Source organism: Chiloscyllium plagiosum, unplaced genomic scaffold, assembly GCF_037043375.1.
Source record: "Chiloscyllium plagiosum isolate Xiang-an unplaced genomic scaffold, Cpla_swu_hap1 HiC_scaffold_30, whole genome shotgun sequence".
In the NCBI taxonomy this organism is placed as follows: domain Eukaryota; kingdom Metazoa; phylum Chordata; class Chondrichthyes; order Orectolobiformes; family Hemiscylliidae; genus Chiloscyllium; species Chiloscyllium plagiosum.
The window spans coordinates 8,095,245-8,122,226 of record NW_028270168.1 but is presented as its reverse complement, the minus strand read 5'-3'; the positions used below and the strand labels follow the sequence as shown (position 1 = coordinate 8,122,226).

General features: G+C 42.0%; 2 protein-coding genes across 5 annotated transcripts in view; one reads left to right on the top strand and one right to left on the bottom strand.

Moving 5' to 3' along the window:
- Window positions 1-2,293, top strand: part of taf12 (TAF12 RNA polymerase II, TATA box binding protein (TBP)-associated factor) — a 41,904-nt gene extending 39,611 nt beyond the window's left edge. For all 4 annotated transcript variants that reach the window (XM_043717277.2, XM_043717280.2, XM_043717278.2 and 1 more), the window contains 2 exons: window positions 515-603; window positions 1,878-2,293. In XM_043717277.2, the coding sequence (XP_043573212.1) occupies window positions 515-603; window positions 1,878-1,913 (125 nt within the window). In that variant the 3' untranslated portion in view covers window positions 1,914-2,293. The remainder of the gene's footprint in view (window positions 1-514; window positions 604-1,877) is intronic.
- Window positions 2,294-11,207: 8,914 nt separating this feature from the next.
- LOC122563409 (ras-related protein Rab-39A-like) lies at window positions 11,208-18,988 on the bottom strand. Its single transcript, XM_043717148.2, has 2 exons — window positions 18,623-18,988; window positions 11,208-12,310 (listed from the first exon to the last, which is right to left on the bottom strand). The coding sequence occupies exons 1-2, from the start codon at window positions 18,889-18,891 to the stop codon at window positions 11,989-11,991; spliced, it is 591 nt and encodes a 196-aa protein (XP_043573083.1). The 5' UTR covers window positions 18,892-18,988; the 3' UTR covers window positions 11,208-11,988.
- Window positions 18,989-26,982: the final 7,994 nt, after the last annotated feature.

The following is a 26,982-nucleotide window of genomic DNA, read 5'->3' as shown; positions in this document are numbered from 1 at the left end:
TTGTTTCCGCACTAGGGATTCTATGAAAATGCATGACCTCACTTAACTATATTAACATTGTCTCCAGAGAAGATTATGAAGATGTAATGCTGTCTCTGTAGGAGTCAAGAGCTTTGAGCTGAAAGCAGAATGCTCTGTTTCTCATCTGAATTTGAAACCTGATCTGAAGTTTTTCTATAATTCTATGACCTACAGCAATGTGGTCTCATCAACAAGAAACCAAAGGCTGTTTGGGATGGTCTTCAGAGGGTCAGTGTGGAACCGATGGGCCAAATGACCTGCTTCTACACTGTAGAGATTCTGAGTCTGAAGTTTCTCCTCTTCTAGTTAACAATTATAAAGAGAAGCAAACTAATTCTGTTGATGAAATAAGACATTGACACCTCTGGTCTGGCTTGTGGTGTAGTCAGGTTTGATTTCCAGTGCACTGCTTCCACCAGAGTTGTAAGCGAATCTTATTCTCAGAGACACTAAAAAATTGGTAAGGAAATATATCTACTTTTGTTTTGCACAGAACGCCAGTGGAACATGTGGATACCAGGATTTGGTTCAGATGAAATTAGGCCGTATAAGAAGGCCTGCACAACAGAAGCTCACAAACAGGTTAGAAGTTTGGCTTCTTCAAAATGTATTTTAATACAGTGTGAAAATTTTACTTTTCTGCAGTAATTATTATTAGCCGATAACATAGTGACACTTGGACCATTTCTTAATCAGGTAGGCAGACCACATTGCTTTCTAGTTTTGAGAAATCGGATTTTTTGAGGAAACATTTCTCTACTTGGCAGCGATCAAACTATGAACTTGTCTACCACAACACTGTGGAGCCCAGGGCACTGAGTACAGTCAAGAAAGATTTGATTTTCTTTTTTTAAGATAGTGAAAGGCATCGAGGGGAATGGAGAGAATATGGGAAGATGGCGTTTTGAATCCCATAATCAATCTAGGTTCTGTAATCCTTCCACACCAAGTCATCAATTGTGATGTCAATCAAATGACTAACAGGAGTTAATATTAAAGACTTGTGCACTATCTAGAGCTGGATTCTCACTAGGTTGGAGTCATGCCTAGCAGAAAGGAAGAGGGTTGCTGGAAGTCAATTATCCAAGTCTTTGAGGAGTGCCTCAGAATAATGTCCGAAGCCCAAACATTTTCATCAGTTTCATCAATAATCTCCCCTCCATCCTTATTTCTGATCTTAAAATTGGATAGTCATCAACAAACATGTCCACCATTTGTCACCACTCTGTTACTGATGCTGTCTTTGGTCGATTTGCAGCAGGAGCTGGACAACATCCAGGCTTAGGCTGATAATTGGCAAGTGACATTCATACCATGGAACTGCCAGGCAATGACCATCTCCAACGAAGAAATTAACAATTGCCCCTTGGCACTGCCATTGTTGTGCTCCTCCTTCCTTCCTTCCTCCGTGCCCACACCAGCTTATTAGAGAGAGATAAACATGGCCGGACTGCAACTTGTATTTCTTTCGGTGGAGCAGCCCCTCAATGTTTTGGGGTGAATGGGGGCATTAATACATTTCATTAAATGATTGGTTTACACAACTGTAATTCTATTGGACCGCTGCTTTTGCCTATCCTCTGTTCTTTGAGAAAGTACGAATTTTACACTTAATATTTTGTGATGTTTCTAAAGTGCATGACACAAACATTATGCCTTTCGTTTCACTGTAGTATCTTAATGCTTATTACCTCAATGGTCTGGCTTGACAAATTCATTCTTTATCTCTATGCTTTCTCTCATTTTATCCGTATAGATTGCATTCCCAGGTCATATTTATTGTTCTAGACTCATCTTTTCAAAAATGAATTGCATATGAAATCCTTGCATGACCATGTGACTTTTTTGTTTTACAGAGAATGGCACTGATACGTAAAACAACCAAAAAGTAAAGCATGGCTGAACAGACCATTTCTAAACAAAGTTATGAACGTTACAAAACATTCTCAGGCTTATCCTCCATTTCTGTTGAGGAACCTGCAATGGATGACTGTATTTGGTTTTTTGTGAAAATGAACTGAGATAGCTTTGTATTGGTACCAACATATTGTACCAAAAATGTTTGGTACTTGATGATCATTCTTGAAAACAATATACAAGGACTTGTACAAAGTGGATGGTGTGTGTATGAAACAGTGATGTTTCTTTGTTGATTAATGGTAGCGTGTTAAATTGAGACTTTCTTTGGTGGAGTGTTAAGTAGTTGGTTTTCATATCTTTGTATAGAGGTAATGTTGACCATTTTTGCCAATAAAATATTACTCAACTTGAATGTGAATGTATTTAATTGCAACCTACACCTTTTGAGCCATCTCTGCTGAAAAATACAATTAGATTTATCTACTATATTTAAAAGGAAATGTAGTGCAAAAGTAAGGAGGGTTTATTAAAACTATACAAGGCACTACATAGACCACAATTGAAATGCTTTGAACAATTTTGGTCGGCATGGAGAAAGACCAGAGAAGGTTCACTAGATAATATTTTATCGGGAGGGACTGCCCTATGAGGATAGGTTAAGTAGGTTGGGCTAGTAGAGTCATAGAGATGTACAGCATGGAAACAGACCATTCGGTCCAACCCGTCCATGCCGACCAGATATCCCAACCCAAGCGAGTCCCACCGTACGGTCCTAGGGAGCGTTGCTGAACAAAGTGACCTTGGAGTGCAGGTTCTTAGCTCCTTGAAAGTGGAGTCGCAGGTAGGTAGGATAGTGAAGGAGTTTGGTATGCTTTCGTTTGTTGGTCAGAGTATTGAGTACAGAAGTTGGGAGGTCATGTTGCGACTATACAGGACATTAGTTAGGCCACTGTTGGAATATTGTGTACTCATTGGAGTTTAGAAGAACGAGGGACAAACTTATTGAAACACAATGATTAGAGAACTTGACAGGATAGCTGTGGAGAGATTATTTTCCCTAATGGGAGAGTCTAGGACCAGAGGATATAATCTCAAAATAGGTCATTGTAAATTTTAAATAGAGATCGAGAAATTTCTTTCCTTGTGGTATTGAATCTGTGAAATTCTTTACTGCAGAGGGCTGTCAAGATTGGGTATTAATAATGTTCAAAGCTGAGATACTGATTTCTAATCAGAAAGGGAACTGAGGTTATGGGGAAAAGGCAGGACAGTGGAGTGGAAGATTATAAGATCAGCCGTGAACTCATTGAATGGCATGATTGACTCTGGGCTGAATAACCTACCTCTCCTCTGTTTTATGGTCTTTTAGTGCATTTCTGCCATTTTATATATAGATGTAAAAATGTCTCATGACTAAATGCACCGTCCCTGTACAGCATTGTATAATACACTCCATTCCAGCTCTGACGTAGAGCTCATTTACTTATGGTTAATTATGTAGGTTAAATGACTCTGTCTTAACAGATCTCCACCATCATTAAACGTTTGCCTTTGTACTGCCAGTTTAAAATCATTGTCGAGAGTGTGGTGCTGGAAAAGCAAAGCAGATCAGGCAGCATCTGAGGAATCATTCTTGATGAAGGGCTTTTGTCCGAAACATCAAATTTCCTGCTCCTTGGAATCTGCCTGACCTGCTGTGCTTTTCCAGCACCACACTCTCAACTCTAATCTCCAGCATCTGCAGTCCTCACTTTCGCCTAGTTTTAAATCAGTCCCTATCACAAGCTGACTTCAGGGTGACAAAATGTCAATAGTTTCATTTATTAACCAAAGTAACAATTGTGTGTAAATGATGGTCATGACTTGAGCTGTGAACTCAAAATCTAGACTCAGTGCAACTTAGTTTTATGAGCAACTTTAAGTCTTGGGAAATATTTAATTAGTTTTACTATTATGGGCCAATCATTATTTTACAATGGCAAAGTTTGATGGATTTTCTAGTACTAAATTAACCTAACACATTGCTGCTGTAAAAAGACTGAGATGCTTCATTAACTTCTCTTCAAGATTAGATAACTACAATTTTATATTCTAAATTTTGCACCAGTTCTTTGCACCGCCTCAAGCTGTCATACATTTCCATTTATTAAATGTTACAATTCCCACAGAGACTGATTATGGAGGGAAGGCCTTATGAGGAAAGGCTTAAGGGACTTGAGGCTGTTTTTGTTAGTGAGAAGGTTGAGAGTTGACTTAATTGGGACATACAAGATAATCAGAGGGTTAGATAGGATGGAGTGTGAGAGCTTTCTTCCTCAGATGGTGATGGCTAGGAGAAGGCGACATAATTTTAAATTGAGGAGTAATAGACATGGGACAGATGTCAGAGGTAGTTTCTTTACTCAGTAGTAGGGGCTTGGAATACACTGCCAGCAGCAGTACCTGTAATAGACTTGCCAACTTCAGGGCATTTAAATGGCCATTGGATAAACATATGGATGAAAATGGAATAGTGTAGGATAGATAGACTTCAGATTAATTCCATAGGTTGGTCCAACAGAGGGCTGAAGGGCCTGTATTTGCGCTGTAATGTTCTGTGTTCAATGATAACTTATCTTCATTGGAAGTTAAGAGAAATTATTCCTAACATTGAAATTCATTTTAAGATGAAAACTAAAATCAAACCAGATCAAATATTAACTGGCAACTGAATGTGACTTTTTAAAGTTTGATGCAACGAACCAGCACAACTGAAATTTGTCTTATGAAACACACTCCCTTGACTCTACAGAATAAGTAGCATTAAAGGAACAATCCCTGCCATACCCAGTTCTCAAGTTACTGTTTACTGTGACCACGGTTTTGATATCTTTCTCTAAATTCAATTCTTCAGTAGAAATCTCTCAACCCTCATGTTGGTCAATAAATTTGGGTCAACTCAGTGAGATTTGTGTCCCTTGAATCAATAAAAACAAAAGGACCTGCCTCCTGTCTGTGATGAGAGCCATGCCCGCTGACAGAGCTGATGGAGAAGCTCATTATAAAGTCAGAAGTTAACTTTAGAACAGGTGAGAAATTAAACGTGCCTCTTCATTCCCTCATCAGGGACCTCTGGGACTTTCTGGTAAAAAGTCTAGGTTGTCGCAGTAGAGTCTAGCTGGCTCTGGACAATTTTGAAGTGGTCTCCTGGTCCACCTGGGCAGCTTTCAGCACATCCAGTTTGGCCTGGAATGACCAGTGGAGGTTCAGGATGTTCCTCAAGGGATCTGTGAGCCCTTCCTTCCTCAAAATAGATTGAGGCGGTTCAGGGACTTGTAGCCCAACTGTTTGTTTTGTGATGTGTGTCAACCTTGGGCCATGTGTTTATCGGTCTTGGATGTTTGCACTCCATTTTTTAGTTACTTGATAAACCTTTTATGATGCTTTGGTTGCACTTTAGCCCCATGCTCCTGAGCTTTGGGCACCTGGTGCAGAGGGATGTGGGCAGATTTGAGGATCTCCTCGTGGATCTCTCCTGGATCTGTCCAGGCTGACTATAAGCAGGACCAGGCAACGGGTCACAGAGGGGGGTAATCTCTGCCAACTGTTTGCCCCTCTTGCACAGTTACGTCCAAGCCCAGGTGTCATTGGAAAGGGAGCAGGTGGTGCCCACCACTGCTCGCAATGCTTTTAGTGTGAAGCAGAGAATGGAGTGCATTATTTTCCATTCAACTCCATTTTGATTTAGTCCCTTCCTCTTCCTATCCCTCCCCCTCACATTTTATATGAAATCGTTCCCCTCAATAGGCTTTGCTTGTTCATGTTGAATTAGCCACATTAACATTTTCTTGGTGGTAAAAGGAAAAATATACAAAAATCTATTCCTAACAGTATCTTTCTATTTTAAAAACTGACCACTAGTGATTTGGGGAGAAAAGAAAAAGTAAAATAGACCCTTTTGTGCACAATGGCAGTGTCCCTGCCCCCAGGCCAGAGTGGAAAAAAATAATCAAATCATTGGAAAGTTCAGCAAGTCAGACAGCATCTGGAAAGAAATCAGTTAACATTTTTGGCCACTGACCCTTCAGAACTGATGGTAGCTAGGAAAATGTTTTTTTTTAAAATGGTAGAAAATTAGGGTTGGGGGAAAGAGGTTATTTGGGAGCTCCCAGTGCAGTAGACTAGATTGAGTGTAGTGTCGGTAAAGTGCTGCTTCACCAGGAAGGTGTGTTTGGGCCTTCGGATACTGAGGGGGGAGGAAGTTAACCAGCAGGTGCTACACCTTCTGCGTTGCAGGGGGCATTACCTTGGGGTGTGTTGAGAGTGAAGGAGGAGTGTGGATCAGGATGTTCCAGAGGGAATGGTCCTTGCATAAGGCGGACAAGGGAGGGAATGGGAAAATATATCTGGTGGTGGCATCTTACTGGAGGTGGCAGAAAGGGCAGCTAAAGATCCTTTGGATGTGGGTGCTAGTGGGATGGTAGGTAAGGGCAAGGGCGACACTATTGCTGTTGTGGGAGGGAAGAGAGAGGGTGAGGGCTGAAGCACAGGAGATGGGTCAGATCTAGCTGAGGACTCAACAATGGTGCAGGGGGTGTCCTCAGTTGAGGAAGAAGGTGAACATTTGAAAAGCCTCCTTGTTGAAGATGGTATCATCACAACAAGTGTGTTGGAGGTAGAGGATTTGGGAGAATCGAGTAGAGTCTTTACAGACAGAAGGGTGAGAGGATAGACAGTGAAGGTAACTGGGAGTCAGGTTGTTTATAATGGAAACTATGGACCAGAGAGGTCTGGGTTCAAGTCCCAACTACTCCAGAGCTGTGAAAAAAAAAAGAAATTTTTTCATTTGAAATCCCTCAAACCTGTTGTTGTTCTGGTAGGTCACTTCTTCATCAGACCTTAATATGCTGCCTAAAGTGTGATTCTTCAGCTCCATACAGTACTCCAGCTGAGGTCAAATCACACATTTATGCTTCTCATCTTACACTCAAGACCAATACAAGAATGCCAAATTTCAATGGGAGTAATGTGTAACATTCTCCAAATTGTATGAAGAGTTCATCATATCATTTTTGAAGTTCTATTTTCCTGAAATTAAGTAAATCAAACCAGTGATAACAGTAAAATGAAACAGCACAGGAGATACTCAGCAATTCTGGCAGGATCTGTGGAGAGAGAAACCATTTAATGTAGAGTCCAGTGTCTCTTTTTCAGAACTATGGCTTATCTAGAATCAAAATATACAGCTTGGAAACAGACCCTCCAGTCCAACATATCTGCACCAACTAAATATCCTAAATTAATCTAGTCCCATTTGTCAGCGTTAGGCCCATATCCTTTTTAAATCCTTCTTATTCATATACCTATCCAGCTGCCTTTTAAAGGTGATTGTACCAGCCTCCTCCACTTCCTCTGGCATCTCATTCCATGCACACACCACCCTCTGGTGAAAAAGTTGCCCCTTAGGTCTCTTTTATATCTCTTCCCTCACCTTAAATGTATTCCCCTCCAGTTTGCTATCTACTGAGGTAGTTTGGGCAGAGGTTAGAAACAGAAAAGGAGGTCACCCTGTTAGGAATTTTCTATAGGCCTCCGAATTGTTCCAGGGATGTAGAGAAAAGGATAGCAAAGGTGATTCTCGATAGGAGTAAGAGTAACAGAGTAGTTGTTATGGGGGACTTTAACTTCCTCAATATTGACTGGGAATACAATAGATCAAGTAGTTTAGATGGGTCAGTTTTTGTTCAATGTGTGCAGGAGGGTTTTCTGACACAGTATGTAGACAGGCCAACAAGCAGTGATGCCATATTGGATTTGGAACTGGGGAATGAACCCGGCCAGGTGTTAGATTTGAAGGTAGATTACTTAGTGTGGAAACAGGCCCTTCGGCCCAACAAGTCCACACCGACCCGCCGAAGCGCAACCCACCCAGACCCATTCCCCTACATTTACCCCTTCACCTAACACTACGGGCAATTTAGCATGGCCAATTCACCTAACCTACACATTTTTTGGATTGAGGGAGGAAACCGGAGCATCCGGAGGAAACCCACGCAGACACGGGGAGAATGTGCAAACTCCACACAGAGTCACCTGAGGCGGGAATTGAACCCGGGTCTCTGGCGCTGTGTGGCAGCAGTGCTAACCACACTTCGACGATAGTGACCATAATTCAGTTGTGTTTACAATAACAATGGACAGGGATAGGTACATACTGCATGGAAAGAGGTAAAACTGGAGGAAAGGCAATTATGATGCAATTTTGCAAGATTTAGGATGCATAGGATGATGAAGGAAACTGCAGTGGATCTTATTCAAGGAACAGTTACTGCAGATCCTTGATAAGTATATACCTATCAGGCAGGGAGGTAGCTGGCAAGACAGAGAGCCATGGGTTACTAAAGAAGTTGAAGCTCTTGTCAAGAGGAAGAGGAAGGCTTATGTGAGGATGAGGCGTGAAGTCTCAGAGGGCTTGAAAGTTAGCCAGAAAGATCTAAAGAGAGGGCTAAGAGGAGCCAAGAGGGGACATAAGAAGTTGTTAGATAAAGGAGCACCCCAAGGCCTTCTATAGGTATATCAGGAATAAAAGAATGACTAGAGTAAGATTAGGGCCAAACAAAGATGATAGTGGAAAGTTGTGTGTGGAACCTGAGGACATAGGGAAGCGCTTAATGAATACTTCTTGTCAGTATTCACATTGGAAAAGGGCAATGTTAGTGAAAACACTGATACAGATTACAAGATTAGATGAGATTGAGTTTGACAAAGAGGAGGTTTTAGCAATTTTGGAAGATCTGAAAATAGATAAGCCCCATGGGCCGGATGGGATTTATCCTCAGATTCTCTGGAAAGCCAGGGAGGAGATAGCAGAGATTTTGACTTCAATCTTTATGTCATCATTATCGACAGGAGTAGTACCAGAGTAGTGGAAGATTGCAAATGTTGTTCCCTTGTTTAAGAAGGGGAGTCAGGACAACTCCGGTAATTATAGGCTTGTGAGCCTTACTTCAGTTGTGGGTAAGGTGTTGGAAAAGGTTATGAGAGATAAGATTTATCATCTAGAAATGAATAAATTTGATTAAGGATAGTCAACATGGTTTTGTTAAGAGTAGGTCATGCCTCACTAACCTTAATGAGTTATTCAAGAAGGTGACAAAACAGGTGGATGAAGATAAGGCAGTTGATGTGGAGTATATGGACTTCAGTAAGGTGTTTGATAAGGTTCCACATGGTAGGCTATTGCACAAAATACAGAGTTTCAGGGATGAAGGTGATTTAGCAGTTTGGATCAGAAATTGGCTAGCTGAAAGAAGACAGAGGGTGGTGGTTGATGGGAAATGTTCATCCTGGTGCTTAGTTACCAGTGGTGTGCTGCAAGGACTTTTTGGGGGCCACTGCTGTTTGTCATTTTTATAAATGATCTGGAGGTGGGCATGGAAGGATGGGTTAGTAAATTTGCAGATGATACTTAGGTAGGCAGAGTTGTGGATAGTGCCGAAGGATATTGTGGGTTACAGAGAGACGTAAATAAGATGCAAAGCTAGGCTGAGAAGTGGAAAATGGAGTTTGATGTGGATAAGTGTGAGGTAGTTCACTTAAGAAGTAAAAGGAATGCAGAGTACTGAGCTAGTAGTAAAATTCTTGGCAGTGTAGATGAACAGAGAGATCTCAGTGTCCAGGTGCATAAATCCTTGAATGTTGCCACCCAGGTTGATAGGGTTGTTAAGAAGGCATATGGTGTGCTGGCATTTATTGGTAGGGGGATTGTGTTTCAGAGCCACGAGGTCATGCTTCAGCTGGTAAGACACTGGTAAGGCCGCACCTGGAGTATTGCGTACAGTTCCGATCACTGCATTATAGGAAGGATGTGGAAGCTTTGGAAAGGGTTCAGAGGAGATTTACTGGGATGTTGCCTGGTGTGGAAGGAATGTCTTTCAAGGAAAGCAGAGGGAACGGAGGCTGTTTTCGATGGAGAGAAGGAGGTTGAGAGATGATTTAATCGAGATGTATATAATAATCAGAGGGTTAGATAGGGTGGACAGTGAGAGCCTTTTTCTTTGGATGGTGAAGGCTAACACAAGGGGACATAGCTTTAAATTGAGAAGTGATGGATTTAGGACAGATATCAGGGGTAGTTTCTTCACTGAGTAGTAGGGGTGTGGAACGGCCTATCTGCAACAGTAGTAGACTCGCCGATGTTAAGGGCATTTAAATGGACTTTGGACATACATATGGATAATAATGGAACGGTGTAGGTTAGATGGGCATCAGATTAATTTAGCAGGTCAGCACAACATCGAGGGTCAAAGGGTCTGTACTGCGCTGTAACATTCTACGTTTTATATTTTTGACCTTACCTTGGGGAAATGATCCTTGCTATTCACCTTATCCATGCCCCTCATGATATTACAAATCTCTACAACGTCACTCCTCAGCCTCCGACACTCCAGGAAAATAGCCCCAGTCTATTCAGCCTCTCCCTAAAACTCAAACCCTCCAACCCTGCCAACATCCTTGTGAATCTTTCCTGAACTAAAGTTTCACAATGTTAAAAATCACAACACCAGGTTATAGTTCAACAGTTTTATTTGCAAGCACTAGTTTTCAGAGTGCTGCTCCTTCATCAGGTAGCGGTAGCTGTTGATAACAGCTACCTGATAAAGGAGCAGTGCTCCAAATGCGAGTGCTTCTAAATAAACCTGTTGGACTATGACCTGTTGTTGTGTGATTTTTAACTTTGTACACCCCAGTCCAATAATGGCTCCTTCACATCAAGGTTACACAACATCATTCATGTAGCAGTATTCCAATAGCGGCCTAACCAATATGTTGTACAGACAACATGAAGTCCCAACTCCTATACTCAATGCACTAATCAATAATGGCAAGCATACCAAATGCCTTCTCCACTATCCTACCTGTGAGTCCGCTTTCAAGGAACTTTGAACCTGTACTCCAAAATCTCTATGTTCAGCAACACCCCGCAGGATCTTACCAAGTGTATAAGTCCTGCCCTGATTTGCCTTACCAAAATGTAGTACCTCATCTTTATCTAAATTAAACTCCATCTGTCACTCCTCAGCCCTCAGAAGGAACAGTGATCTATTTCCAAGTCAGGATGGTGATTGTCTTGGAGGGGAATCTTGCAGATGGTATTATTCCCATGTATTTGCTGCCCTTGTCCTCCTAGATGGTAGGGAGTTTGGGATGTGCTGTCATATTCTATTTTTAAAGGTTGAAATTTATGCATTGTCCAAAATTATTAATATTTTTGTAATTTCTTACTATTTAGTCACAACAGCAAATTAATTCTGGCTAGGCTGCCCAAAACACATTGGGATTTCTGAATAAATCTTTAAACAGAATCTGGATAACTAACATGGTTTATTTTATTTTAAGTCATTTTCAGAAGGCAATATAAAAACTATTAAATACAAAGATTTGCTTGCAGAGATCTTAAACATCATAAAGTTTCCACCTTTATGTGTACCATTTAAAATGTTTTTAAGACATGAATGGAATACAATGCTGCCTATTTAATAAGTATTAGGTTTATAATTGTTTGTAAACCCAATAGATTTTCACAGCTTGAAGTCACTATTCTGACATTATTGTTTCAACTAAACACATAAAACTTTGGATTTAAAACCAACTAATCCTCATCCATCTTCCTGTAAAAGTTGAGAATTTATACTCTGTGCAGGGACCGAGACATGTAATGGCAACTGGTTGTAACTATCTGATGCTGCAGTTCTGCTGACATCAGTAAAGCACTTGCTGAATGGCATGACAATATCTTGGTACCATGGGACAATCTTATATTTACACAAACAAAAAGAAAACAACTACAAATGCAGCGGTACCATTGTACGCAAGGGCGCGGTCTTCACTCTGAAGTTATTCCTTGTTTATAAGGCATCATCCTCAAACTGTCCCTCATTCATTGGTCGAGTTTGCAAGTTGTTAGAAAGAAAGTGCCTTGTGTTGACCTTTCGGGAAATATCTTTCACCCCAACTTAAAGTAGATTTGCTGCCAAAATTAACAATACCAACCAAAATGACATCAGTTTTCAAAAATCAATTGGCAAAAAGTTTGTTTAAAAATAAACAGCCAATGACTTTCACTTGTCACTCAGTTTTCACTGATTCAGCGATTGACGATGCCAGAGTGCGAAAGACCTCCTGTATGTTAGTGTCATCTTTGGCCGATGTCTCGATGTATCTCACCCCTAAATTCGCTGCTATCTTTTCAGCCTCCTCTTGAGAGATCTGCCTTTCAGCTGACAGATCACTCTTGTGGCCAACCAGGATGAAGATACACTTGCATTGGTCAAGCACAGTCCCACTTTCATCCAGCCAGTTTGTAAGGTAGTCAAGAGACTGGCGATTTGTTAAATCAAATACCAGCAGTCCACCAAGTATCATTTGGAGATGGGAATATGTGATGGTTCTGAAAGAGAATCACAAATAGCATAACTTTAATTCTTGGAGTGATATCACCTAAGTAGATTTTCCCAGCTAATAGCCCGTGAATGCAATAAAGTAAAATAGAGTGGGTTCTCTTCCAAATGTGCCCCCTGCCTTCTACCAATCCCAAAAAATATCCAGTACAAGCTGAAACTGCAAAATCCATTCCACCATTTCTTGGATTTTTAGAACATATTTCAGGCAAACATTAAATCAGCTACCCAATTGTACAGAGTGGGAAATAGCCACTGCATCAGGCAAAATGGAAAACTTTTGAAGGTACAAATACTTTAGGTTTTGAAGTAACCATATTTCACATGTTATGCCAGTACCATAAGATACAAATCAGACATAGGCCATTCAGCGCAACAAGTCTGCTCCACTATTCAATGTCATCAGGACTGATCTGATCATCGTCAACTGCACTTTCCTGCCTTTACCCTTTATGGACTGGACCAGACCCCCTGAAAATATTTTAAAGGTGCATGCCTGGACCCTATCCTTCTCTTTTTTTAAAAAGGTAGATGTGAAGTGCATGTCCCAGATGTATCACAAATGGTCAAACTACTCAACGTTAAGCAAAACAAAACACTGCTTAAACACGATAGTTAAAATACAACAACAAAAAAAAGAGGAACTTAGAACTACTATTGGAAACAACAGAATAATAGATACAGTAACTATTACTAATTAACTATTCCAGTACAGTTTCAGATGTCTTGAACACCATAGAGTTTTCACCTTTATGTACACCATTTAAATTTTTTTAAAGTCATAGACAGAATACAATGCTGCCTGGTTAATAAGTTAAGCGTTAGGTTTATAATTGCTTGTAACCCGAATAGATTTCACAGCTTGAAATCACTTTTCTGTCATTAGTGTTTTAACTAAACTCGTAAAACTTTGGATTTGAAACCAATTTTTCCTCACTCCTCATTCAGTATAAGTTTGTGTCACAGATAGAACCCAAAAGCAGAGAGAAACCCCAGTTTCTAGCTGTAAACGAGGGAGGGAAAAGATTGTTTCTACTTCAAGCCCACAACAGCAACTGCCTAAAGGTCAACCTAAACACAAAAAAGCCTGAACTGAGAGAGCTGGCTCCAAGCTGCTCCATTGTTCCAACTTCTAAAAAAATTCCAAGGCCTCACCAGCTATTTACTCTAAGGAATTTGGTAGACAGCTTTTCACCTCAGCCTTACAACCTCTCCAAAAAAGAAAGGACAAAATAACCTCAAAGCCACAGCATTGTCATATCCCCATATCCCTAACTGGTTAAAAACGTCTATTTCAGCCTTGACTATACTTAACAATCCAACCTCAACAGCCCTCTGCAGTAAAGGTTAGTGGGGGTGTGTAGACCTGACGAGGGAGCCGCAGAGGGAACGGTATTTAAGGAAAGCAGATAGGGGTGGGGAGGGAAATATATCATTGGTGGTGGGGTCTGTTTGTAGGTTGCGGAAATAGTGGAGGATGATGCAATATATACAGAGGTTGATGAGGTAGAAGGTGAGGACCGAGGGATTCTGTCCTTATTGCAGTGGAAGGGGTGGGGTTCGAGGGCTGAGGTGCGGCATAGCATTTTTTACAGGAGGCAGGGTGGGAGGAGGTGTAGTCCAGGTGTAGTCCGTTGGTAGAGATGGGTGGGAGATCCCCTGAGGTGATAAGGTTGTGAGATCACACCATCATCTTCCAGACTGTACACAACCTCATTACATCAACGATCTCCTACCCACAGCTTCCAACCTCAGTTCAGGAACCCTGCACCACCCAGTTCAACCACCTACCCAAGATCCACAAGCCTGACCACCCGACCGACCCATTGTCTCGGCCGGCTCCTGTCCCACCGAACTCATCTCCACATACCTTGTTACTGTCCTAATCCCCCCTGGTCCAGGAACTTCCCACATACATTCAGGACACCAACACCCTCCACCTCCTTCAAGACTTTTGTTACCCTAGCCCCCAACACCTCATCTTCTCCATGAACATCCAGTCCTTGTACATCTCCATCCACCATGTCCAAGGCCTCCAAGCCCTCCTTTACTTCCTCTCCTGACATCCCCACCAGTACACTTCCACTAACACTCTCATTTGTTTGGCTGAACTGGTCCTCACCTCAATAATTTCTCTTTTGGATTCTCCCACTTCCACCAGACGAAAGGGGTAGCCATGGGCACCTGCATGGGCCCCAGCTATGCCTGTCTCTTTGTCGGTTACATAGAACAGTCCATCTTCCATAGTTACGCTGGCACCATTTCCCACCTTTTCCTCTGCTACATTGATGACTGCATCAGCACCACCTCATGCTCCTGCGAGGAGGTTGAACAGCTCATCAACTTCACCAACACATTCTACCCCGATCCTAAATTTACCTGGACTGTCTCAGACACCTCCCTCCCCTTCCTGGCCCTCTCCATCTCCATCAATGGTGACTGACTCAACACTGACATCTTCTACAAACCCACTGACTTGCACAGCTACCTGGACTACAATTCCTCCCAGCCTGCCTCCTATAAAAATGCTATCCCTTATTCCCAATTTCTCCACCTGCCCTCCAGCACATCTCATCCACTTTCTGCACCTCCGCCCTCGAATGCCAGCCCTCCCATCGCAACAAGGACAGAACTCCCTAGTCCTCACCTTCCACCCCACCAATGTCTGTATACATCGCATCATCCTCCCCCATTTCTGCCACTTACAAACGGACCCCACCACCAAAGATATATTTCCCTCCCCACCCTCTCCTGGCACCTTCCCCTGCCACCTCAGGAATTGCAAAACCTGCACTTACACCCACCCCCCCCCCCCAGGCCCCAAAGGAGCCTTCCATATCTATTAAAGTTTCACCTGCACTTCCACACGTCGGTTACTGTATCCGTCGCTACCGATGCGGTCTCCTGTACATTGGGGAGACTGGACGCTTCCTCGCAGAGTGCTTCAGAGAACATCTCCAGGACACCCCCACCAACCAGTCCCACTACCCCATGGCCAAACACTTCAACTCCCCCTCCCACTCTGCCAAGGGCATGCAGGTCCTGGGCTGCCTCCATCGCCACTCCTGAACCACCCGATGCCTGGAGGAAGAACACCTCAACTTCTGCCTTGGGACCCTCCAACCCCATGGCATCAATGTGAATTTCACCAGTTTCCTCATTTCCCCTCCCTCCACCTTATCCCAGTTCCAACCTTCCAACTCAGCACTGCCCGCATGACCTGTCCTACCTATCCATCTTCCTTCCCACCTATCTGCTCCACTCCCCTCTCTGACCTATCACCATTACCCCCACCTCCATCTACCTATCGCACTGTCAGCTACCTTCCCCCCCAGCCCCAACCCCCACCCATTTATCTTTCCACCCCTTCAGCTCACAGCCTCATTCCTGATGAAGAGCCTTTACCTGAAATGTCGGCTCTCCTCGGATGCTGCCTGACCCTCTGTGCATTTCCAGCACCATCCTCTTGACTCCCTATTGAGAGGACTGCAGGATAATTGCTTTTGTTTCTGGAGACAAACTTACTGGGGTGGGCTATTGAAGCCCTAAAATATACCCAACATCGAAGAGTTTGTGATGACTGGAGGTGGGGCGGGGGGGGGGGCGGGGGGGGGGGGGGAAGGGGGAAGCATGCTGCTGAAGAGTAAAGAGCCTTCTGAAAGGTAGATGAAAAATGTGTTGACACCACAAAATCTCACTATTTGACGCTGCATTGTGTGCGCAAACTGAATTCACAGCTATAATTCAAAATATCCAGCTCCCTGGCAACATGACACACAAAGGCTGTTCTCAGTGAGAACTACAAACTAACTCACCTTTAATTAATTAGGGAAACCACATAAATAATGGCAGATTTCATGTCTCCAGTTCTTCAGTGATGTAACCCATCAGCTGTTATATAGTCCGACCATTCTCAACGTTATTCTTTTAATTCAATACGGTCCCAACATTTTAAGTGTAAGAAATTTACTTCAGGATTATTACCAGTTTTTTGTATTGAGATGCCACCTTTTGCTAAATTAAAAATTAATTTCCTAACTATTTCTTCCCCAGAAAGCAATGAAGACACAGTCTTTGACCATATTTATAGGTTACATTCGATAGCTTCTTAAGTAAGGAGGGAGTCAAAGGTTGTGGGGTTTGACAGGAGTGTAGAGTTGACTCCACACCAGATCAGCCATGACTGATTACATTGAGCCTGCTGTGCCAATCAAGGAGCTAGAAGGTCAGTTCTTGCTTCCCATTAGTATATCTGCACATAAAAAACTTACTTATATTCTCAAACATGAATTATGAAATTTATATGTGCAAACTAAAAAATTGATAGATGAACAATAAAGTTACTACATTTAAATGCTTTCAATCTCATGCTTCCGATTGTTAATCTGACTTTTACAAATTGTCTCAGATTCACACCCACCTGAAAGAGTGAAGAACAAAAACATAAACCATACCAACAACTACAACGTATTGTATTTATGTAGCACCTTTAATTTGGATGTAAAACCTCAACCTGAGCAATAAATCTTCTCCAAACTCGCTAATACCTTTAATCTACTAAAAGTTCCCTAAGTACATCATTGTAGTGTTATTACAAGAAAATTTGACACCTAATCTCATATGACATTATTAAAGCCAATGACCAAAGGAGATAGATTTTAAGAAGAACCTGAAAGAGGAAAGCGAAGCAGAGAGATGGAAAGGTGTAGAAATGGAATTCCAGAGTGTGGTATCTAGGTAACTGAAGGCGACACGAATGATGGCATGGCTAAGATTAGAAGAGCACTGAGATCTCAGAGGAGTTGGAGCAAGTAACAGAGATGAGGAGCGTTCAGGCCATAGTGGAATTCAAAAACAAGGAGAAAATCCTGTGGAGCCTTTGAGGTTACTAATTTCAGTTTGCCATCATTAGGCTTTTGGACGAATTGTGTGTTATTTCTATAGCTATTCAAATAACACACACTGAAGAAAACGGTTTTATTCACGTTTCTTCAGTCTTTTGTGAGATGGGTGTTACTGATAAGGCTAGCTTTGAACTGAATGACTTGCTAGACTGTGGCAGTTCAGAGTCAACCATATGACTGTGGGTCTGGAGTAGCATGGAGGCCAGACCAGGTAAGGATGGCAGATTTCCTTCCCTAAAGGACAGTGGTAAAGCAGATGGGTTTTTATAGTAACTGATGATAGTTCCATGGCCACCATTACTGGGACTGGCTTGTTCAGTTTTATATTCCGGATTTATTAATTGAATTCAAATTCTAGAAACTGCCCTGGTGGGACTTGAACCCATGTTCCAAGTGAAATTTGCCTGGGTTTATGGATTACAGGTCCAATGTTATTACCACCTCACTACTATCTCACCAAACTAACACTGAGATCACCCAATTCAAGGATTTCAGAGTGCCCTTCCGAAAGAAAGCCTTGAAAAGCACGGAGATTAAATGAACAGGTTTCAAATGATCTCTCTCCCTTCAGAGACCAAAATAAACAAAATGCCCATCCTACTCATGGTACACCCCCTCTTCTCTCGCCTTGTACCCCTGACCTTCTGCTGAACCCAAGGGAAGTCCCACACCCAAAACAACCAACAGGCACCAGTAAACCTCTCATCAGATGATATCTTTATCTCTCTGCTTTCACAGCCATCAAAAGAATTTACCATGGAATGTAAAGCTTGTTAACAGTGTACCTAAGTTTAAAGATTTGAGTCTGGCTCACAATTGAGAGAGGTCTATCCAAACAAAGAGATGAACAGCTTGCATTAACTTGCAGAATGTGGCTTTATAACATGCAGCTTCTCACAAAGAAAATAGAGTGAAATGTTAACCCCTATCCACTTACAAGGAGTTAAGATCAGACTCAGTAGTGTTGTATACTACAAATTTTAAAAAGTACAGCATCTAGGTATTTGACATTTTTTCAATTGTCAGTGAGAAAGTAGTTGTTGAAGGGAAAGATTGAAACTTCAGGAAGAACTGTTGATGTAAACTAAACAACAGTGAAAATGGACTTTGGGTCAGATCCAGCATTCTGCCAATAGAGAAGCATCATTATTTGCAAGTCAAGCATCATTAGATCTGATTCTAAACTTGACATTAAGCAAAGTCATCATTCAGATTTCACCCAGCACATAGATTTCAGCGACACTAACAGAAACATTAGATCAAATACAATAAAACTGGTTTAACCAACTGAAGTTCCAGCCATTCACTGTTTTAACTATTATGATAAATAAGATTGGAAGATAAAAACATCATCTCCACAAACTATTAAAGAAGACCACAAATAAAACTTGTGCAAACCTGTGTTCCCTTTCTCCTGCTGTATCCCACAGTTGTAGTTTCACTCTGACTGTCGGTGTGGTTTCCAGAATATGAATGTAATAATCCACACCAATAGTTTTCTGGAGGTCTTCTCTAAATGTTCCTTCAGTTAAACGGAGCACAATGGATGTTTTGCCCACAGTAGAATCACCCACTAAAACAACACGAAATTGCCAAAAGTACTTTTTGAGACTCTTCCGCCTGACTCGATTTGACAGTCCAGGCTGAACTGAGCAGCTCTGACCCATGACTGTTAAATAAGGCTGCAGAATTGCTGAACTCAGTAAAAACAGTCACCAGAATGAACCATTTCACTGAATCACTTCCCCCTCCCCCATTACCCCTCCCTTTATAAATTCCACAGTTGGCTTGTTGATGTAATTATCCAATGATTTGTAGCCGTCATGTCTCAGCCCCAATCATTGCACAGAAGGGGCTGTCTAATATGCACCAAAACTATGAGGTGATTGGCTACAAAATGAAGGCATTGTGAAGTTTGGCAGCCAATAGTAGAATGGGATTGTTTGTAATAACACAAGGTTTGAAACTATCTACATAATTATTTGTTTTATTAATCTTTTTGACCTATACTTGTGTTGATGGGTGGGGTTAGAAATGAAATTTCATGAACCAAGGCCTATAACCTATCTTGTGAATTTGCTGTATCTTTACAATTATCTTTTATAATAAATTTTTAAGCTGTGCCAAACTAAAAAAAAAAAAAATAACACAAGGTTTGGTCTGTATTGTCTGCACTTTTGTATGTAAAAAGTTTTGTTTTGTGTGCAGTATGGGCAGATCATACTATGCAAAGTGCATTAGGGTAACAGACCAGCCTCACAGTACCAGGGACCCAGGTTCAATTCCAGCCTCAGGTGACTGTCTGTGTGAGTTTGCACATTCTCCCTGTGTCTGCATGGGTTTCTTCCGGGTGCTCCGGTTTCCTCCCACAATCCAAAGATATGCAGGTCAGGTGAGTTGGTCATGCTAAATTGCCCATAGAGTTAGGTGCATTAGTAAGGGAAATGGGTCTGGGTGGGTTACTCTTCGGAGGGTCGGTGTGGACTGGTTGGGCCGAAGGGCCTCTTTCCACACTAGGGAATCTAATGTAATGTTATGGCTGCAAAGAAGGTGCACAAAGAACGAGATCAACATTACAGCTTTCACAAAACTTTGCTTTTTATTTGGATATTTTATTTGAATACAGTTTTTCAGGAATAAGAATTGCAGAACCCAAGACAAAAAGTCAAATTAGGTGAAAGTGAGGACTGCAGATGCTGGAGATTAGAGTTGGGGATGTGGTGCTGGAAAAGCACAGCAGGTCAGACTGCATCCGAGGAGCAGGAAAATCGACGTTCGAGCAAAAGCCTTTCATCAGGAACCAGTCAAATTAGCATGTCAACAAAATCTGCAGCAAGACAAAAGGTGTTACCAATAGCAACAGCAGCTCAGCCAATAGATTAACCTTCTCGAACTGGGAGAAATTCAAAGTGAACAAAGGGGAAGGAGGGAGGGCAGAAACCACCAGAAAGTACCGAGGTTATTTAAACAGAAAAACAGGGGACAGTTTAATGGCTCACATGAGTTGATGGAAAGAAATATAATTGGAGAAAGCAAAATCATTGTGAATAGTTAAGGCAGTGGGAGATAAACAGCTCTTTGACAAAGGAGAGGCTCTCAAAACAGGGTGGGGTCTAAAAACCTGAACGTAGGGAAGGAAACAAAGAGACCTGAATCAAGTTTCTCCTTGTACTGTGTCTTGAGACATTTTCTCTCTACCTTAGACAGATTGTCACTTTACCCTTGGAAACACAGTACCTCAGATATTGCTGCACTCCTTGAGTACTTCACTAGGGTGTGAGCATACATTTTGAGTTCAAAACATTGGAGAGAGTTTTTACTCTTTAATTCAGGCCATATTATTACCACTGACCATGTTCTAAACATGATACAGGTTCACACAGTCCATGTCATGTCTACCAGCCAAAAATTAATAAACGGTTGAACTTTTAGAAAGGTGTTCCAGCTTCATTAAAAATAACATTTTAAGAACTGAAGTGAATGTGATGTTGTGTAAAAATAGTTCTCAAGTTTTCTATCTAAAAATTTTACATCCAGTGCTCAGTCTGATGTGTTCACAAGTCACATAACTCTGAAATATTGGTCTTTCTAAAACTAAATGGATGCAATATGAGTATTGCTATATTTATAAATGGCCACATAGCAGTCAAGAGACAGCCACAGTGCTGAGAATTAGGAGGCACATACAAGAATGATAATTGTTTTGCCTTGAAGAACGTTAGAGACGCAGATCGGTTTTTTAATGACAATTCACAGTGCCCGAAATATCGACTCTCCTGCTCCTCAGATGCTGCCTGACCGGCTGTGCATTTCCAGCGCCACACTTTTTGATTCTGACTGTCCTCACTTTCTCCTAGTGGCTACAATCAAGCTAGTTTTTTGAATTTCGGGTGGCACAGTGGCTCAGTGGTTAGCACTGCTGCCTCACAGCACCAGGGTCCCAGGTTTGATTTAAGCCTCGGGCAACTGTCTGTGTGGAGTTTGCACATTCTCCCCGTGTCTGCGTGGGTTTCCTCCGGTTGCTCCGGTTTCCTCCCACAGTCCAAAGATGTGCAGGTCAGGTGAATTGGCCATGCTAAATTGCCCGTAGTGTTAGGTGCATTAGTCAATGGGTCTGGGTGGGTTACTCTTCAGAGGGTCGGTGTGGACTGGTTGGGCGGAAGGGCCTATTTCCACACTGTAGGGAATCTAATCTAGTCTAATCTAACTGAGTCTCTCAACTCCTGTATCACTATGTGCCATAATGGGATTTAAACCCGAACCACAAGAACATTAAACTAGACATCTGCACGACTAGTTCAGGTGCACTATCACTTCCTCTTAAATTGTTGATTAAGTCATCTTAACCAAAGTGCTTGTATGCTTACTAATCTATTGGCCTCTAAGCTATCACTTTTGTCTGATAATGCTTCCATTAGGCACCTAGGAATATTGATCAACATTGTTACAACCAGCTGAGGAGAAAGAAATCAACTGTCCTCCTTGTATCCTCCACTTGGTCCTGCACAACATCTTGGAATATTTTAATATTTTAATTTCCTTTCTGCACACACCTATCACTCTTTAATAAAAAACAGTTTGCTAGCAGTTGAAGGAGGCAATTATCAAGGTTTTCTCAAGTGAACAAAGAAGAAATTTTATTTACTACTAACCCTTAGGACAAAATAATAAAAACACAACATTAAACAAATACCTCAATCTCAGGTGATGAGTTTAAAGAGAAGAGTATCTGATACAGTAAGGGAAAATAATATACAGTTAAAGAGTCCTTACAGTCCTTGAATTGTTAGATTCTTAACCTGAGATCATCAATTAATGATTGATTTGCATTCTCAGCAAAAGCGGAATGTGTAAATATCTTTGCATTCTCGATAAATGGTTGTTTTCCCAAACCACTTTTAACCAAGCTCTATTTTCCAAGATAATGAAAGAATAGGCAGAGAAAGCGAAAGTTCAACCAAAAGACTACAAGAAACAGGAAAAGAAGTAGGCTATTCAGTTCCTTGAGCATGCTCCGCCATTCAATGGCTGATCCAACATTCTTCACATCCACTTTCCAGTGTTTTCCCTGTAACCCTTGATTCCCTAACTGATCAAGAATCTGTCTCAGCCTTTAATATACACAAGGACTCTGCTCCCACAGCTCCCTGTGGCAAGGAATTTCAAAGACTCACAACCCTCTAAGAGAAGAAATTCCTCGTTTTTCTGATTCTCAAATTGCTGCCCCTTTATTCTGAGACTATGGTCTCTGGTTCTAGACTCTCCTATGAGGGGAAATATCCTCTCAGCATTTACCTTGTCAAGCCCCTTAAGGATCCCATATGTTTCAAAGAGATCACTTCTCATCCTTCTAAACTCCAGTGAGTAGACTTTCAACCTGCTTAACTTCTGCTCATATGACAATCCCTCCATACGGATACCATCCTAATGAAACTTCACTGAACTGTCTCCAGTGAAATAATGTATTTCCTCAAATAAGGGGACCAAATTAATTCATAGTACTTTAGGTATGGTCTCACCAGTACCTTTTACAGTTGAAGTAAGACTTCCCTACTCTTCCACTCCAAACCCCTTGAAATAAGGTAAAAACAAGGACTGCAGATGCTGGAAACAAGAGTCTAGATTAGAGTGGTGCTGGAAAAGCACAGCAGGTCAGGCAGCATCCGAGGAGCAGGAGAATCGACGTTTCAGGCAAAAGCCCTTCATCAGGAATAGAGGTAGGGTGCCTGCAGAGTGGAGAGATAAATGAGAGGGGGGGCGGTGGGGAGACAGTAGCATAGAGTACAATAGGTGAATGGGGATGGGATGGATGTGATAGGTCAGAGAGGAGGGTGGGGGAATGTAGCAAAGATTACAATGGGTGAATGGGGGGTGGGGATGGAGGTGATAAGTCAGAGGGGAGGGTGGAGTGGATAGGTGGAAAGGAAGATAGGTAGGTAGGACAGGTCATGAGGGTGGTGCTGAGCTGGAAGGTTGGAGCTGGGGTGAAGTGGGGCAAGGGGAAATGAGGAATGTCGATTTTCCTGCTCCTCGGATGCTGCCTGACCTGCTGTGCTTTTCCAGCACCACCTAATCTAGCCCCTTGAAATAAGGGCCAACATTCCATTAGCCTTCCTGATTACCCGCTGTTCCTGCGTGCTAACTTTCTGTGCTTCGTGTGCAAGTACCCACAAGTCCCCTTGTTTGCAGCTTTCTGCAGTATTTCTCTATTTAAATAATACTCTTTTTTTTGTACTCCCTTCCAAAATGAACAACTTCACATCTTCTCGCATTTCAGGTTCTTGTTGTTACCAATTATCTTTCTTTTCCTCTGCTCTGCTGGTCAAAAGCAGATGCGAACTAAATATCACTGTCTGTTCTGAAGTTCAGCTCCATTGTCTTTCCAAGCCACCCATCTGACCAGGGAGTCTTCCACTTACCAATATGTGACATTATCATACACCTGTGAATTAAATAGAAGATGTGAATTTCTTGACATTGACTCAGTTGTCTTGTTTTGATAAAAGTGGCAATTTCAGTGCAGATGGTTTTGTTTCTTCCACAGGGGTCCCACAAAGCTCACCTCAATCTCTGGTCAGGTGGCAATCTTAGGTTGATGTCGCTTTCTCTCTAAAATAATTTACTCTTTGTTTCAGTCTCAGGTATAACAATCCGTTGATGGAGATTAAAGTTCAACAGTCTGTAGTTACCACTATCATAATATTAAATATGCTATGTAAATAGAAAGCTCTTAATGTCGTCAAAGGTCTCATTCTTGGTCTCTGCTGAATGAATCCCTGCTTTAATACCCAAAAGTAATATCTAACATAGCATTGAAAGTCAACCCCTTACCACTACCACAATGTAATAATATCACATTTAGCAACAATCTGAAGTAATGACATTTCTTCCACCTTTGTAATGCCATCTATTTAACAGATTATCCTTAACTGTGTCCCTTTAGACAGACTTGCATTTATACAACACTTTACGCAGCCAGACAGCTAAAAGAACCAATCACATACTTTTGAAATGTAGCTGTTGCTGTGACATGGGAAATGCAGCAGCCATTTTATGAACACAGCAAACAGCACTTTGGTAATGATCAGGAAATCTGTTGTTTTTGTGGTATTGATTGAGGGATAAATATTAGCCAGGACTCTGGGGATAAATTCCCTGCTCTTCTTCAAAATAGTGCGATGGGGTCTTTTACATCCAGCCAAGTGTGTAGACAGAGGTTTAACTTTTGTGTTGAGAGTGTGGTGCTGGAAAAGCACAGCAGGTCAGTTAGCATCCGAGGAACAGGAGAATCAACATTTCGGGCATAAGCCTTTCATCAGGAATGAGATTTATGGGCCGGGGGTTTAGAGATAAATGGGAGGGGGATGTGGCTGGGGGCAAAGTAGCTGACAATGTGATAGGTAGATAAAAGTGGTGGAGAAGGTGATAGGTTGGAAAGATGATGGACAGGTCAAGAGGGCGGTGCCGAGCTGGGGGCTTGGGGCCAGGATAAGGTGGGTTAAGGGGAAATGAGGAAACTGGTGACATCCACATTAATCCTGTGTGGTTGGCGGGTTCCAAGTTGGAAGATAAGGTGTTCTTCTTCCAGGCGTCAGGTAGCTAGAGTTTGGATCTCCAGCATCTGCAGTCCTCACTTTCTCCTCAAGGTTTAACTTTTGAATCAGAAAAACAGTGCTGTCTTTGACAGTGCGGCACTCCCTCTGATTGCACTGAAGTGTCAGTCTTGTGTTAGTTCTCAAGCCTCTGAAGTGGAATATGACTCTAGAATCCTGTGTGCCGACAGATCAGAACACTGCGTCACAGCTAGCCACATTATGTATAATTTCCTTGTTATAAGTAAGTGCATGTTGTTGACATTCTGAGTAAATTCACATACTTCCTTTGGTTTCTGCATTGCTGTTTCCCCTCCCATGATGTGTAGGTCTGTAGACAATAAACTAAGATTAAACTGAAACAAAGAACTGTGGATGCTGAGAATCTGAAAAAAAGACAGAGATTGCTGAAGAAATTCAGCAGGTCCAACAGCATTTGTGAAGAGAGAAACAAGAGTTAAAGATTTGAGTCCAATGACTCGACTTGCGTCTGATGATTTCTGTTTTTGTTACTGAACTTAAGGCTAATGGCTTGGAAGTAATTTTCCAAACAGATGCATCAGCAGTGTTCTGTAATCCTGGAGCAATGTAAACAAGATGAGTTGTCGATAAGAGTGATCCTTCAGCAAGTAGTTAAGTGGCAGGGAGGCAATCTCCCAACTTTGCCGCTGCTATCCAATCCCACCAGAGCCATGGGAGTGAGACCATCATCACCTGTTGCTTGTCTGCTCCACTTGGTAAAAACAAGGACTGCAGATGCTGGAAACCAGATTCTAGATTAGAGTGGTGCTGGAAAAGCACAGCAGTTCAGGCAGCATCCAAGGAGCAGTAAAATCGGCGTTTCGGGCAAAAGCCCTTCATCAGGAATAGGGCCACTTGGCTTGGCCTCCTCACACAGATTTCCTATCCCAGTCCATAACAGAAACAAGACAAACTAACTTATACATTAACAAATCGTAGCTGGTGAACAATGCAGCTGGGACTCTCTTGGTAGCCCTATCATCTCTGAGCCACCAGATTCCTGCTTCAAATCCCATTCCTGAGTTCCAAAACCAAGCTTCAGCGTAGTACTGAGGATGCACTATTGGAGGTACTGTCTTTCAGATGGGATACAAAAATAAGGTCCCATCTCCCTGTGCAGGTGGACGTAAAAGTTTCTGTGCCACTATTCAAGGAAGTATTAAGAGTCCTCCCCAGTGCCCTGACCAAAATTTGTTCCTTGATTAGTAACATAAAGAAAGCAGTTAATGTAGTCATTCTCATACATCCAAACATAGAAACCAGGAGTTGGCACTTTGAAGTTACTTGTCATTCAATGTAATCATGGTTGATTCTCTATCTCAATGCCATATTCCTGCTTTCCCCACATACACCTTGATGCTCTAAAATCCAAACATTGACCTTTCTTGAACATAGTCAATGACCCAGCCTTGACAGCTTTCTATAGTAGAGAACTCCACAGGTTCATTACCTGTGGAATGAAGAGATGTTTTCTCATTATAGTCCAAATTGGTCTATCCTCTATCATGAGACTGTGTCCCCTGGTTCTGTGCTCCTTGCTGAATCTAGGCTGTCCAGTTTTGTTAGAACTTAATAAATATCAATAAGATCCCTAAACTCTGGTGAATACTCTAAACCCAGTCAAGCCAATCTCTCTTCATAGGACAGTCCTGCCATCCCTGGTATCAGCCTGATGAACCTCTGTTGCACTCCCTCAATGGCACATATCTCCTTTTTCAGGTATGCAGACCAAAACTGAATGGAATATCCAGGTGTGGTCTCACAGAAGGCCTCTATAACTGAAACAAGACATTCCTAATTGCCTTTCTCTGAAGACTAAATAAATTTGGCATGGTCACAATGACGCTTACCAATTTTTATAGATGCACTATAGAAAACATCTTGTCCGTATGCATCACAGCTTGGTTTGGCAACTGCTCTGGCCAAGCTTGTAAGAAATTACAGAGAGTTGTGAACACAGCCCAGTCCATCAGAAGAATCAACCTTACATCCATTGATGCTGTCTACACTTCCCACTGTCTCGGGAAAGCAGCCAACATCATCAAAGACCCCTCCCACCCCGATTATACACTCTTCCATCCTCTTCCATTGGGCAGAAGGTACAGATGTCTGAAAACACGAACCAACAGATTTAAGAACAGCTTC

What these genes read in the sequence shown, in the direction of transcription:
- LOC122563409 (XM_043717148.2), bottom strand. Translation starts at nt 18,891, where the DNA reads ATGGGTCAGAGCTGCTCAGTTCAGCCTGGACTGTCAAATCGAGTCAGG. An exon ending in GCAGGAGAAAGGGAACACAG is followed by an intron (nt 12,311 to 18,622) that starts GTTTGCACAAGT and finishes ATTCTCTTTCAG; the next exon opens with AACCATCACATATTCCCATC.